Here is a 15,804-nt window from a genome sequence, read left to right on the forward strand (position 1 = left end):
CCCCCTGCTTTTGCCTCGCTCAGCTGAAGAATGGAATGATTGCTTACATGGCTGTCTCTCTATAACATTAAGGAAAGCAGTTTTTTAAACTAATTTTAAAGGGATGAATTTTTTCCCCCTTCTCCAGGGATCAGCACGTTCCTTCTCATTTGCAGTGGCCGTTCGTGTTAAGTCAAATTTGTGTAAAAAAAAATCCATGTATAACAAGTGTATAACAAAGGACCTGTACACTCTTCAGTGGATAGGAAGGTGTTTTAGAATACACTGACTCTGGGCTGTACTGTAAAGGTTATAATACGTACTTTAAATGTGTCTTGAAAGCCAAGAAACAGTGCAGTTGTTCAAAACATGTAGGCTATGTTTCTTTGTCCTGTTAGCAGCTGAGGAGCACCAGCTGGAGCTTCTGAGCCATCTTCAAAGGCAGGCTTGCATCCAGCAGGCTGTAACAATATTGGAGGTCACCAAGGTATGAATCATGTGGTCAAGTTTCAGTCATCAAGGCAAGGTCACAACCAGCATTACCAGCCATAGCAGATAAAATGCAGTCCTGCCAGCTTGAGATTTTAACGAATCTCTAGACTTATTTGCTGCCTTAAGGAGTATGTGATCTCATTTCCAAGTTGGGTGATATAGATCTTGCTTCAGTGGATTTGCCATGTTAGAATAGAGTATTGAAATCTGCGTGAGCTGCTTTTTGGTCCTTTCCAGCAAGCTGCAGATAGAATCAACTTTTGCAATTAGGTGTCCATTATGATTTCTGATTCTGAACAGTGATTAACTGTTGCTAAAAGACCAGAGGAGGAATTTGTGTATCCATGATAAAGTCCCTTTTACATATGACTTTCCTTGGGTGGTTAGTATTGGACAAAAACTGTTTAGTATTTTCTGTGATTTGATGGTGAAAAGGGAAAATGTGCACAAAAATGCTATTTAAAATATGATTTTCTGTATTTTGTGCAGGATGCCACAAATGTAACCGACTCTACTGCTCCAAAACTACAGTCATTCTACTTTACATGTACTGATGGCAATGATCCTGCTTTGGAGTCCTGTCACACAGACCAGCAAGTCCAATCTCCTCATCTCTGTCAGGTTGCAAATGAAAATAATTTTCCTCTGGATGATGTGTATTTGTCCCCAAGTACTTATAGACAATCAGAGCAATACCTAGATTCAGCAGGTAAGTCAGATGCTAATTACTGTGTACATGTAGATTTATATGCATTCAGATAGCTGATGGGTGACTGCTTTTGTGCAGGTTCTAGTCCAAAGAGCACAGAGTTCTAGATAACACTGGTCAATTATTGCAGTGTACTCCACTTATATCAGGCACATGTGTGCCTCTGCGTTTAAAAGTTCAGTAAAATTACTCGTCTGGTTTCTTTCCATCCATCTTTTGTCCTAACCTTTGGTTCATGTGCACCACTTAAATGGCCTAAGTGCATGTAACTGTAAATTCTATACAACCTGGGAAGGGCATCTCTGGAATAGCCTCCTCTCGTATGAACCTGCCTGCTATAGATGCCCTCCTCCAATGATGTTCTCAGAGGTACAGTGGGTGAGCACTTAACATTAATCCTTGAGTTATGGAATGGTTTCCCTTTTCAGTATTCCCTTCCCTTTTCAGTGATACAGTATTATTCTCATTAACATCTGTGTCTCATGTTACTTTAGTCTAGTGGTTCCCAAACTTTTTTGACTGGCATATCCCTTGACCTACTGGGCCATCGGCCACAGCTCCCCATTACGGCTACAATCCTATACATTGTGTATGGCGGTGAATTTTTTGCAAGGATTCCATGACTGCCCTGGCTGGTTTCTGTGGCTCCCTGGGGAGCCATCGCTCCTGGTTTGGGAACCACTATTTTAGTCTCCTGATATTGTTATTTAATTCTGACTATTTTATGGAGTTGCCTCAAGTATACTTGATGTCAAGATAGGATATATGTTATTGAAAAATGAAAATATTTGTTGCCATCTTCTTGTTAGCTTTTCTTTCCCTTACCTGGACTATCAGCATTGAGGTTGTAAACTCCTTTGGGCAGGGATTTGTTCTGCTCAAGTTAAATTTCTAATGTGCTATGAACATGAGAGAGTTTAATTTGCAAGAAAGTTAACACGAGATTTTTCTTCTTATTAGAGGAACAACCGCATAATGTGGTATATCAAAATGAAGAGGGTAGATGGGTGACTGATCTTGCATATTACACCTCCTTCAAGGAACAAGCCTTCAATCATTCAGACATAAGTGGAGACTTCATTTCTGGTTGTAAGTCTGATTATAATATAGAAGCAACTAGGAAATGCCATGTGGTCTAATTTTAAAATAGTTTGAGCTCTCCTACTAAACAAGAGTGACAATAATTTTGTCAGTTATAAGATTTCTCAAATGTATATTAAGTCTTCATGGATTCCCCAAAGATAAGCGAGTCATCCAGCAGGTTCCTGGCACTTTCTGCTAGAGACTTTCTATAAGAATAGTCAATGCGATGATCTGTATATTCTGTCAATAGTGTCACATACCTTCTTGTTCCCAAGAGTTCCCCAACCCTCACAAGTAGACCTTTGGGAGTGCACTAGGCTGAGAAGAGAAAGGAAATACAGTGGACCCTCCTTATCTGCTGATTTGAGCATCAAAAGCTCAAGAGGGCCTCCTGGACGCAACCAAAAGCAACTTCTGGTTGCATCTGGGAGGGGGGTATTCTGAGGTCTGGGGAGGCCTGTGGAATGAGCTTTGTGCCTTCCCCGGCCTCAGATGGCATCTTAGACATGACTGGAAGTCACCGATGCAAACAAGAAGTGGCTTCTGGTCATGTCCAGGAGGTCTACTTAAGAGCCCAGGATGGCCACCAAGTGAGTCGTTGTGGCACCATAACCCTCTCCCACTGTGGATTTCATTATTTGCGGATTTCTGTATTTGCAGGGGATTGTGGAACCGATCCCCCATGGATGACAAGGGTCCATTGTAGTCATAGTATTCATCTGCCTGCCTGCACAAGAAGAAGCTGGTGCTTGCTCAAGATGGCATTTAAATCCAGTCCACTATATTGTGTTCACATTTTATGTGTCTCGGAGAATCAGGGCTTCCTGTCAATCAATGGCTCACCCCTGTGCCTCAAGGACACCATTGTCTGTTTGCTCACCTGCAACACTCCCCATTCCTACTTTCACCTCCCTGTCAGAATCACCGTTTCCACCTTAAGGCTCAGTGGATGGTGGGAGGGCAGAAGGACAAACCTCTATTGGTCATCTAGGTTCCATGAAGCAGCCTCCTCTTCCCTAGTCAGTAATGTTGCGCACACTCCAAGAGTTCCATAAAAGATATTTTATTTTCTCCAGGGTTAATAATGGGAGATTTGCCACCCACCTTCAAAGAAGGGGGGTAATTCAATGACAGATCTCAAAGAGGTAAGTACAAACACCAGCAGCCCAAAGAACATAAGAAAGCTAGCTAAGATCTCTAACTAAATAATCGACCTACAATTACCATAGTTGGATTTCCAGGTCTTCGATGAGAGTTCAAACCGACGCATTTCCTGCATCAACTGGGTGATGAAAAGCATGCTCAGCAAAGCACCTTACTGTTTTAAATAGCTGTCTTCCTTGGTCCCCTTCTTTGGGTCGTGGACAATCACGTTGTCCTAAAATATGCTGAGTCATGATTACCAATGTCACCTGCTGCATGTAGCTTGGTTCCTTTGGTATGACATGAAAATGACACCTGTGATTTTTCTGTCAGACCAATAACACCCCTTTCTCCAAGGATTTCTCAGCCTTCCCCTAACAGCTCTCCTCCTCTGGCTTTCTTCAGCTAGCTTTACAACTTAACCCCCTAATTGCCTCCTGCCAGTCCATCCATTTCAAAGCGTTCGTCCAATGTTATAAATCCATTACAAAGTCCAGCACATTTCTGATGTTATAGCGACATTGCAATACAAGCATACTTCCAATGTTACAAAAACACATTGCTCTAGATCAAAGTATCATTTCACAGCCCCCTTCTCCCCATTCCCATGCAATGAGATGTTGCAGGGAGGAAAGCATCCAACCTAGCCTCTATGACAGTAAATAAGATCGCACTAATATCTATTGGTGAAAGCAAGAAAACAACCAAGATTTTGTATCTGTGTTCATCAGCCAAACTGTCAAGAGCTGTCTTGCTTTGTGTTTGGGAGTGGAGTGGGTGGGTTGGTAGGAGGACTTTCTTTAAGCAACAACTGAACTGTCTTTGTATTGTGTCTTCTCCCCTTCCTTTGAAAAGCGGAGGCAATTGCTATGATTGCTCAAGATCAAGAAGAATTTGAGAGAGAGCACAAGTTTATGCAGGTAATATTGTAAAGAAGACTCTGGAATGCCCATGCCTATAACAAACTATAGTTCTTGACAGTCTTGTGGTGTCTTCAATTGTAGGAAGAGCAAATAGATCCACAAAGTACCTCTGGATTAGGGGACACATCATGGAAATCTGCCAGTAACTATAATGCTGTAAGAGCTTCCCAAACAGAAGACTTCATCAAAGATGCTAGTTATTTACGCCTCTCTCTGGGAGAGTTTTTTGGTCAGAGATCCGAGGCTCTTGGGTGTCTTGGCGGTGGTGGTGATGTAAAACGGGTATGTAACTGACTAATCGGCATCTTTTTATCAGTAGATGGAAATACCTGCTTTTGACCCTGTGGTTGGTGCCTTTGTCTCTAGAATGTCTCTAGTGTCAGACAATGAATAAAATAGAGCAAGCTTATTGGTAAAGAAGTTTGCTTGGAATCCTGAAAAGTCACTGCCAGGCAGATGATTGGTTTCTGTTAGCTAGCATTGCCTTGGTACAAGACGCATTCTTAGCAGGGCCTCATTGGAGCACTCTGCTGACCCTTGAGATTTTCTGATGGAGCCCTGCTCTTGAGTCTTTCCTATGAGGAAGCTAACTTCCACAAGGACCAGGTGCTCCTCTGTAGTTTCCATATTCGGGAATTCTCTCTACCTACAGTTTCATACAGTTGGAACTCAAAATGTTTGCTTTGTTTGACCTCCGGAAAAGGAATTTTACCCCTTGCTATTATATGGATCCTGTAACTTGATAATGCTGTAGATTGTTCTTTGTAAATTTAAGTTTTGAACTATTTTAGAATATATGGAAGCTTCGTACTACTTTAGGCCTCTCTTAAGCTACTACCTCAATTGATTAGAACAGACCCTGTTTGCAGGGTCTAGAAGAACTGAAGAATGACGTTGGCATATGCTTGATTTGGATCCTATGTTTTCCCTAAATACTGAAGAACTTATCACTAACATTGTGTCCTGTTGCAGCCATCATTTGGGTATCACATTACTTCTCCGGAGAGAAGACTACCTATACCTCTGCTAATGCAATCTGATGTATCTGAGCCAACCTCAGACCAACGTTCTGACACCCTGCAAGGTACAGTAATTTTAACACTGGAGCATGCTTGAAGTGCAGGTTCCCAGACAGTTGGTGTCTGAACAGGTGTCTGTTGTTCAACTGCCAGATGGTAGGTGATGACCCAAGGCAGTCTGGGAAAGAACTTGGAAATGAACAGTGTTTAAAAAACAAAAACAAAAAAACTACTATTGAATCAGGGCATTTTAAAATATATGGAAGCTTCATTCATCCATAGACTTCTGTGGAGTTGCTACCTATGGCCATATTTCTTCCCGATCATGGTTGATCTCCATTGCCTTAATGAGGCTGTGGGGACTAAACATGAGGTGGCAAGAGAACTGCTCCATTTCATTAAGTCAGTTGTTCTTGAACTTTTCCAGCCCACTGCTCCCCTGATCCTTTTGGCCATTGGCCGCGGCTGCGCATTACATCACCTTACCTCAGTTACCCCCAAAATGGGGATGAAGGTGTTATAATTATACACTAGAAACAAAAAAAAGCTGCCAGCTCTATGAGGCTGCAATCCTAACTGCACTTACCTGAAAGTAAGCCCCATTGAACAAAATAGGACTTACTTCTGAGTAGACCTGGTTTGGATTGTGCCCTGAGTTTGTTAGCAGCACACCTGGAGGGTTTTGGAAAGGGAAGGGGGAAGTGATGAATTTGCTAGGGGGAGGGGAAGACTTTGTTTTGTGTGTATCTGCTAATTGCAAACTGATGCAAACTGAGACCCAGAGACTGTTGGCTGCAATCCTAACCTCACTTTCCTGGGAGTAAGTCTCATTGAACACAATAGGACTTACTTCTGAGTGGACCTAGCTAGGACTGTGCCTTTTGTCTTACAATAGCAGCCAACATTTAGCAGCCAACAACAGTTAACCCCTGATAACTGGTAAGAGGCACTTTTTCAAGTGGCTGCTCCTTTTTTATTTAGCAGGGGGAGAGTAACTGGCCCACCTCCCCCCAGCACTGTCTTTTCTAGTGGCTGTCTGCTGATAATCCTTTCTATGTGCCTGACTGAGAGACTGATTGTTGTCTTAATGATAACATTAAGACATCACACCTTAACATCACAAATGTCAGCAAACCTGTTGTTTTTTAAATTGATTTGCTATAGTGCACTTTTTGCTATTCACATGAGTTCTGAGAATGGAACCCACAGGATGAGACTCAATCTGTACAGTTTTGTTATATCTTCACTCATTACTTGGCAGGATTTGAAAACGCTAAATGAATTGATATACCTATAAAAATCCACTGTTAACCCAGACTGTTATGCAGTGTGGGCTGAGATCTTTTTATGTAGGATTTTTATTATCCCAAACAAATTCTTTGCAGGCATGCATTATTCAAATCCTTGCATTTGTATGGCGATTATACCTATACCTAATGCGAGGTTGTATTTGAAACCACCTGTATAAAAAAGATTCCTAATCAGCCATTGTTAACATAAAGTGTTCCTTTTCCTCATATTGTTGGTATTTATTTTACTGAACACAGTTATCTTGGTTGTTTGTCTTCAGGGGATTTGGAAGAGAGAATTAAAGAGCAGTTGCACACAGCATCTTCAGCTTTAATGCTTGGTGAAATTGATACACAAATCAGAAAACAAAGTATAGATAAGTCAATGGACAACAACTACAAAATACAGGTATCTTATTTTTAAAATGTTGGTTAAGATTTCCAGGTGTCTCAGATAAAGTTGTGATTGGGTGTGAGTTAGAATAACATTCACCTTTTCAAAATGCAGAATGATATATTAAGTTTCATACTATCCCACCTCATTAACTTTTGCACTCATAAGAGTTAGAAAGTTTTTCTGGATCAAATTGACAGAGTACCATTATAATGCTTTTTCACAAAGCTGTATTCAGTTATGCCATGGGATGTTCAATTGTGTTAAACTTCTCTATTTGCAGGAAGAACTTGCAGAAAGAAAAGTTGAAAGCAAACTCTCTGAACTAAAGACCTCTGTGTTGAGTATAAGCACAATTGCATCTGCTGTTACAAATGCTTCAGTGAGTGCTGAACCTTTACAATTGGCAGATATGATAATGATGCTCTCAAATAAATGTAGAGAAAGAACTTATATTCCTCAAGTTGGCAAGCCCACAAATGTTTCTGTTGTCAATCAGCTATTATCCAGCAAGGTAGAAAATAGTGTATTTGATATAGAGAAATATCTCAAAAGAACAGATGAAGCTGGGAATGACAGTGAGCCTGAAAGCTTTGCTAAATATGAAGAAACTACCTCAGACTGGCAAAATTTTTTGTATAAAGGCTATGGTGTTACTCATGCAAGAGACTTCTCCCAAAGCAATTTGTATAACAAGTATCCAGAAGAGACACAGCATTTGGAAAGAACACAGGAGGAAAATAGTTCTAAGGATTCACACTGTGATGCTAGTGGTTCTGAGGAAAGGGGAGAAACGGAATATTTAGAAGCGGCTTCTAATATCAGTGGAAACTTTCAATCAAAGAAACTATCCTCTTCTATACAAGATTTGAGAGAGAACACATCTGGAAGCGTTAAAGTGTCTTTGGAGGATAATGCAATGAAATTTGACAGTGAGTTTTAATTTTAAATTGTTTTCTAAAAGCTGTTCAGTAGTAATACAAACTCAGAAGATGCTTTCACAACTGATATAGAAACTGATACTTCATCTTGGTGTTTTTAAAGAAAGCTTGTGAATATGGCCAGTTCAGTTTGCAGAGGTGGAAGGGATGTTCTTTTGCATCCTTTTCTTAAGAGGTGCAGACATTTCCTTAAAATTGCACCTTGCTTTTCTATTATATAAGTGTGGTTTTTTTTCCAGTGAGATAGGCCGTAATCCTAAGTCTTACTGAACACAGTGGGTTTATTTCTGAGTAAAATAACACCATTTTCAATCATGTCTGTATATAACACATGTGCAGGCGTGTCCCTATGTCCATGGGGGTTCTGTTACAAGAATCCCCTCGCGGATACCTGAAACCATGTATACGGGAGATGCCCCCTCCCTCCGGAGGCTATTCTGAGTCTCACAGAGGCTGTGCTTGTTTGCCTCAGGCCTCTGTGGCCCTCAGAATGGCTGCTTGGGCCAAAAAATGCAACTTCTGATTTTACAAAAAAAAAAAACAAATTAGATTTTTATGCCTTTAAAAGGGATTATGAGAGCTGGGGAAGCCTTCATTGGCTTCCCCAGCCCTCATAATGCGTTTAAAAGGCATAAAAACGTCACTTCTGGTTTTCTTGTGAAACCAGAAGTTTCAGTGTGCAGCCTCTGGAGGTGTGGGGAGCTGTACTCCCCTCACTTGCGGAGGGGGGGGCCTACATCCTGTGTGTATGTGAAACCGCGGATATGTGATTCCTCCCTCCAATACTGGTCACAAATTTCTAACATTTCCCTAAATGACACTCAGGTTCTGGATCTTACTGCTTTCCCTGAACTAGGAAATGGAGATCATAGGCCTATCACAAATGTTTGTTTTGTTCTTGTATAATTGAACCAGATAGGGAATAAAAGTGGGCCCGTTTTATCTGCAGGGGTTTCTGGAACAGAATCCCTGCGGATACTGTAACCTGCGAATGATTCTGAGATATTCTGAATCATCAACAGGCCTCCAAACATCCTCTGGAGGCAACCGGAGCGCACCTCCAGTCTCCTCTGGAAGGTTCATGTTGGAAAGACTCTGCAGGTTCAGGACCTGCGGATAGTGAAGTCTGCAGATCCAGCGGGCCTAATGAATAAGCTTTTGCATTTGGGATTAAGTTCTAAGCATTCTCCTGGCAGTAAACTCAATGAAATTGACTTACTTATAAAAAAAAAGTGTACCCTGTTGTGCCCCTTTTGTTTAAGGTGCTCAAAGTGGCTAATAGCATAAAATTTAAAACAGTCCATAGCAATTACATTAAAATGCCACCCAGAATATATCAATATGAATGCAAAAGAGTAAAAGGCCATGGCAGTTCTTATATTGCAGCTGAAACTGAAAGCAAGTTGCTTATCTAAAGTCACAGTGAGGTCATAGCAGAAGCAAGATTTAGCAGCTTAGTGCCTTACCCACTATGCTACATGCAACAGCAGCTTGTTAGGAGTAGAAAGAGTAGAAAGAGAGGAGGAGAAAGTAGAAAGAGTACTGATGACCCTAATTGCTCCAGTCTGTCCTACCTGATAGCATAGAATCCTAGAATGTTAGACTTGGAAGAGATCCTGCAGTTAGTTTGAACCCCTTGCTCATTGCAGGCTACTGCTAGATCATTCATGACAGGTAGACATCTAGCCAATGCTTGAAAACTCAAGAGAGCCCGCCACTGTATGGGACAAATTGTTCCAATGCTGGTTAACTGTTACAAGGAAATTATTCCTTATGTCTAGCTAAAATCCTCTTCCTTGTAGTTTTGTATCTGTAAATGAGATACAAAACAGGATAACCTGAATTGGTTCTCTTGTGGGTTCCTTCTTTCAGTGAAAGCTTCTGAAGCCTGTGGAAGTTCTGCCTCCTAAGATGGATAGGTTTTATATTCTCTGACCAGAAAGAGCCCTCCTGATTAAGTCAAACACTTTTCTCATTTGCCTAAGGTTCAGGTGAAGCTGTGGTGGTAACTGAACAGAAACTTACAACTCCTGTGGCTGGTATGCAGATTTCAGGTGACGAGCAATATGACTTCAGACCTTCAACCTCTCCTCTCACTCATTCATCTCCAAGTGAAGCTTCTGGGACTGCTGCTTCAGGGTAACCACTGGAGGGGAGCAGGGAAGGAACAAATGTGGTGTGCGTGTGAGGGAAACTTGTCTTTACTTTTTCATTAACTAGCAGTTGTCATTTTTTACAGTGTTACTCTAGTCTTTATTAGTTAAAACACTGTTCTTGATAGAAATCTTAAGACAATTGTGCAGTTTGTTACTGAAGTGATAGTGATGTTTGGGAAAATTAAAATAGTAATGCCAAAAAATAGGGCTAGAAAAAGATGCAGATGTGATGCTGCTTAGACAAGTAACATGTTGCTGTTGAGCCCTAGTTTTCTTTTAATACTAGGCTTCAACACTGGTTGCCATACTAAGGTGTTGGCCTTAACATAATCCTGAACTGTGGTTCTGGTAGAAGGGGGGATTTGTTTGCCAGGTGAGTAGAAAATAAGTCATCTTCTGACTACTAAATAGTTGGTGTCATTAATTTTGATCTGGCCCATGGAGCAAGAGATGACAAAATTATATTGGAAGCAGTAGAGGCATTGCAGGTGAGGCCTAGTACAGCAGATGCTGGGGGCCTGCATGCTTGAAGAGGCCTATGCTTAGCCATGCCCCACCTGTCCCTAACAATAGATCCTGCTCTTCTCCCCCCCCCCGTTTCTTATGGGGGGGGCGATGCAGGATCAGCAACAGTCTGTTCTTCCTCCTGAACACTATTTTAAATATTTTGCCATCCCATTCCCAATACAGTATCATGAGCTGGGGTGGCTGACCACTTCAAAGTGGTGCCTGGGAAAGAGGAAGGTCATCTGCTGTAGTTGATGCTCTGCTCTTATGCGCTCCCCTCCCAATCCCCAGTAAGCTGAGACACTTAACTGGGTGATGAGAGGGAGGAGAAAGAAGTAGTGGTCAGAGTTCCCATTTGCATCATTGCTGCAGCGGTGGTGTGCATGTTTGTTTAATGCTTGATAGTACTGTACTGGAATGGTTCTTTGTGTTCCTCTCTAGTTGAGTCCATTGATGCTAGAAGGAAGATTTGCATGTATGAAGTTCTTAAATACTTGTCTGGGGATGGGAACAAATACAATTCTTTCCAGTGAAATGGGCAAGTGTCAAGACTGACTTTACCAGACTGTCTTTACAGGAAACCAGAATGTGGCCAAGTCTGAAAACTGTGTGCTCTTTTTTTAGAATTGATGTCGACTGTTCTTGTACAACATTAAATTCTAAGCAATTGTCTTACAACGATGGTGTGCTGCCAAAATCAGTATATTCTAGTCCTAACTTGGAACGGCTGACCTTCGTCTCAGCCACTGAAAATACACTTAAAAATCTAGCTCCATCTAGTCCAGAGAAACATCAGGTAAGTGCTCTGTTATTTGTTTGCTGTTTGCAAAATTTATCTTGGTAGCTTAGCCCTTTTCTTGACCATAAACCAGGAGAAGACAAAATCCTGGATGCCAGATTGCCTTGGTGACTGGAAAGTTATTGTGGGGCCTACTATTTAACCTGCCTGACTTTGAGGGTGATTTCCAACTTGAACAGTAGCTTTAAACTTGCTGCCTTGCCTCTGTTCACTGCTACCAAACTTAATGCCCACTTGGGTATGTGTATTGCTGGCAGTAGGCTTTGTTCTTGTGTCACATGGGTGGCACCAGCAAAAAAGGGAGAGTGTCTGAAATAAGTGGCTGCTGATTGTAGTGTGTTTTCTCTGCCCATCCAAAACCCTTGCAATCTTCAGCCTTTCAGGAAAGGGAAAGATTAAGGGAGACTTAAGGCCATCCACTTCTTTCTTTCTCTGACTCTGTCATTTTTAAATCTATCAATCTTCCCATCTTCCAGTGATGGCGTGCATCCACCTGTCGCTTGTTACTTCCTCAAGTTTCCTCCCCCAATGTCCAACTGCTTTTGTGAGCTCCTTTAGTCTATCAGCTTATTTAGTCCCTCTCTCCAGGGGTCTGTCTACTTTATTTCACTTGCATCTCTTCCTACTCACTAGTATCCTTCTATCTGCTCTGGTAACTTCCCCCTCTGGCCTCCTCATATGTCAGAGGCCTCCTTAAACTGCTTTCATGACACCCTGGCCAGGTAACCTCTCTCATTGCTCCCTTAAGGGATAGGGAGACAGTGAACAAAAGGGCTTCACAACAAAAACCGTAAGTGGCCTTTTCACTATTTACAGCAGTTTGGAGGTGCAGGGAGGCCTGCAGCGGGGGTTGCGGGCTTCCCAGATCCTCAGGAGACCCATAGCAACCTGCAAATAAGTGGGGAAAACCCATTTTGTCTTCTGGGGCAGTACAATTGTGGTCGCTGCATCACTGCCCCTTCTTTTCCTCATCAAGCACAGCTTCCCTAAAGCTCCCTGAGAATTTGGAAACTATTGCTATAAATTATCACACTCCTGTGCATGTCTACTTGAAAGTTCAGTAGGGCTTACTCCTTGGTTAGTGCCTAGAATTGCAGTCTTGGTCTCTTCACTCACTCCCTCCAGCCAAGGCCCACTGTCCAATTATACAAATTGTTCAGATTGTGCTCACCAATCAACCAGATTGTGCTCACAAATTGTGCTCACCAGCACAACTGAGCAGGAGACATGAACCACATCTGTGGATGATGATTTGCATGTGTTAACTAGAATGTTCTTTTGAGGGGTAGATGTGTGCCTTCGGTTATCTGTCAACCTTACAATAGTTGCACATCATAAATGCTAATAAATGTTGTTGTTTTTTGTTCAGAATAATGGTGCCAGTAAGTTGAGCACAACAATCATTTGGGCCAGTCCAACTTCACCACTGGGTCAGGATCATGTCAAAAAGGACATTGTACAAAGGAACATCCATGTATCACCAAGTACTTCCCAGAATACCCTTGCTGTGAAGTTAGAAGGAAATGAATCTGTGGAATCCAACAGACAATTGGAGGACCAGAAATCAACTGGAGAGCATTCACCAAAAAGAGTACAGCAGTCTGCAGATAAATGGCCAAAATATAATGGATTGGCTCAGGCTGACATGGCGAGAACACAGGATAACTATACAAAAGCAATAGGGTTATCTCTAAATATGTTACCTGCCTATGGTAATTTAGGTGGCTATATTCCATTAAATCAAAATATAGCCAACTTTAAATCCCATAGTGCTGCTTCAGAGATTCCTGCAATATCTTCTGGAGTTCCAACACTATTAACAGGTTGCTCCCTTAGAACAACTCCACTTGCCCAGCAGTATCTGGGAAACTTGCCATCACACTCAACCATTGGTCTACCTCAGTATCATGTCAGTTGTCCTCCACTGTTTGGTGTTCCATCAAGTCTACTTTATTCTACCATCCCTGTTGGTTCCATTCAAAGTTCAGTGACTGCTGGAATGACACTAAGTTCAGATATTAGGTCTGGAGCGTTGGGTACAACTCCTCATTGCAACTTTACATCCAACCAGAAGATGTTTAATAGTACATCAGGTTCAGGTCAAACAGCTGATGTTGGTAGATCTAGGGAACCTGAAGAATCTATGTCACTTGGGTTTGGTAAGTCTTATCTTTTGTATTACTGTTCAAAATCGTCTATTTTGTGAGTCTTAGTCTTTACAGCCTTTACAGAACTTTTAGATGATATTTCTGTCTTGATTTGAGTTTTTAATTTACAAAGTGCAATTAGATATTAGACGTGTTTTCATAAAGTGTCATTTCCTTTCCTGCTCTGTTCCTTCATCCCCACTAGAGTTTCCATTCCTTATGTTTGTTTTTTGTTCTCATCTCCCCCCCCCCCCCCATTTTTTTAAACATGGTCTGGAAGCATGATATGGTGAAGTTACTAATTATCTTGCTACTTTGTCGGTGGTAACTAAATATTCTTTGAAATGTTTGTCAATAGATACCTATTTTGGATAACTTTTAAAAGAGCAGTCCAGTAATAATAATAATAATAACTTTATTTTTATCCCGCCTTTCTCCCCAAAGGGACTCAAGGCGGCTTACAACATATAAAAACAGAATTTAAAAACAAATAAAAACATATTAACACATCATAAAAAACAGCAGTCAGAGTAAAAAATAGGTAAAAAGAGCATAGAGCAGCAGCAAGTCATAAAAGAAACAGGCCTGTAAAAATATTAAAAGATGTTAAAAAGATGTTAAAAGGCCGAGAACTCAGAAGGCCTGTTTAAACAGAAGGGTCTTCAGGCCTCGCCGAAAGGTCTCAAGAGAGGGAGCCATTCTTAAGTCAGGGGGAAGGGAGTTCCATAGCGTTGGTGCCACTACTGAGAAGGCCCTATTTCTTGCAGCCGCCCCACGTACCTCCCTAGGCGGCAGCACTTGTAAAAAGGCTTTCTCTGATGACCTAAGAGGACGAGCCGGATTGTACGGGAGCAGGCGATCTCTAAGATACCCTGGTCCAGAGCAGTATAGGGCTTTAAAGGTCAATACCAGCACCTTGAATTGGGCCCGGAAACGAATGGGCAGCCAATGCAGCCGCTGGAGAAGCGGACTGACAGAGTCGAACCGCCTACCTCCAGTAACCACACGGGCCGCCGCATTCTGCACTAGTTGCAGTTTCTGAACCGTCTTCAAGGGCAGCCCCACATAGAGCGCGTTACAGTAATCTAATCTCGATGTCACAGAGGCATGGATCACCGTGGCCAGGTCTGCACGATCCAAGTACGGCCGCAGCTGGCGCACCAGCCAAAGCTGAGCGAAGGCCCCCCTAGCCACAGCCGCCACCTGGGAATCCAGGAGCAGCTGCGAGTCCAGGTGGACCCCCAAGCTGCGGACCTGCTCCTGTATCTGATGCTTGACTCCCAATATGATGGACTAATAAAATCATACTTGATCATGGTCCTAATTATGAAACTGAGATGCCATTATATAGGAATTCCATAATTTAAAGATAAACTTAGTTTTAACTAAAACTTACAAATTGCAGAATAAATGACAGAATGAGGTGCAGAAGTCTTAAAGGAAATATGATTACGAAAATAGAGACTGGAATGGCAATAAAATATTAAAAAATGACTGTAATACAGAATACAAGGAATTAGCAGGCAGCAGAAAGCATAGTCAGAAATTGTTTCTGAATGTTACTATATGCTACGGAATTACAATCGAACTTGATGGTGAAATGGGACCAGAATATAGGCAATAACACTGACTTCAAGACACTGTATGGATATGTAGATTTTCTTGGAAAGTGAATTTGAGAAACTGCTTCAAATGATGTCAAGATGGGATACTACTCCATCAATTATTCATACAGCTCCTTGGGTTGGAAGTGCCTGTGGTAACTTGTGTGTGGTGGGGCTGTCCTTCTTTGGAAGGCTTTGAAGAAAAGCATAACAATGGAAAAAAATTCTACAGTAGTAGATTCACTTAAGTAAAAGTCCTTTCACCTCCAAGTTATCAGCATATGGTAGTAGCTGGTTGTGATCTAGAAGGCTGTCTAGAATTTGTGAACGGATGAAAAAGATGAAAGATTTCCTCAGTAATGGCTATTTTTAGCAGTCAAAGTGAGAAAGAGAAAGAAAATTGAATTTTGTTTCTGTTAAATTAGGAACTCTTTTAAACTCTTATTTTTATTTTTAACACTTTTTAACTTGATTAACTCTTCTACCAGGATGATGTTCTTCTTTGTTACAAGGAGTTTTTGATGTCTGCTACGACAATGACTTGTATCCCAAATTTCTCTTCTGTGAATGGAAGATGTTTCTGTTCTACCGGGGGGGGGGGGGGAGATACCAATTTGCC

General features: G+C 41.6%; 1 protein-coding gene across 1 annotated transcript in view; it reads left to right on the forward strand.

Moving 5' to 3' along the window:
• Positions 1-15,804, forward strand: part of CEP192 (centrosomal protein 192) — an 89,612-nt gene that overhangs the window by 36,993 nt on the left and 36,815 nt on the right. The window contains exons 18-27 of the mRNA XM_066624435.1: positions 1,088-1,180; positions 2,141-2,269; positions 4,262-4,326; positions 4,411-4,611; positions 5,302-5,413; positions 6,919-7,046; positions 7,315-7,963; positions 9,958-10,111; positions 11,260-11,431; positions 12,804-13,593. Coding sequence (XP_066480532.1) covers positions 1,088-1,180; positions 2,141-2,269; positions 4,262-4,326; positions 4,411-4,611; positions 5,302-5,413; positions 6,919-7,046; positions 7,315-7,963; positions 9,958-10,111; positions 11,260-11,431; positions 12,804-13,593 — 2,493 coding nt within the window. The remainder of the gene's footprint in view (positions 1-1,087; positions 1,181-2,140; positions 2,270-4,261; positions 4,327-4,410; positions 4,612-5,301; positions 5,414-6,918; positions 7,047-7,314; positions 7,964-9,957; positions 10,112-11,259; positions 11,432-12,803; positions 13,594-15,804) is intronic.

The sequence above is a fragment of the Tiliqua scincoides genome, chromosome 4 (genome assembly GCF_035046505.1).
Source record: "Tiliqua scincoides isolate rTilSci1 chromosome 4, rTilSci1.hap2, whole genome shotgun sequence".
NCBI lineage: Eukaryota > Metazoa > Chordata > Lepidosauria > Squamata > Scincidae > Tiliqua > Tiliqua scincoides.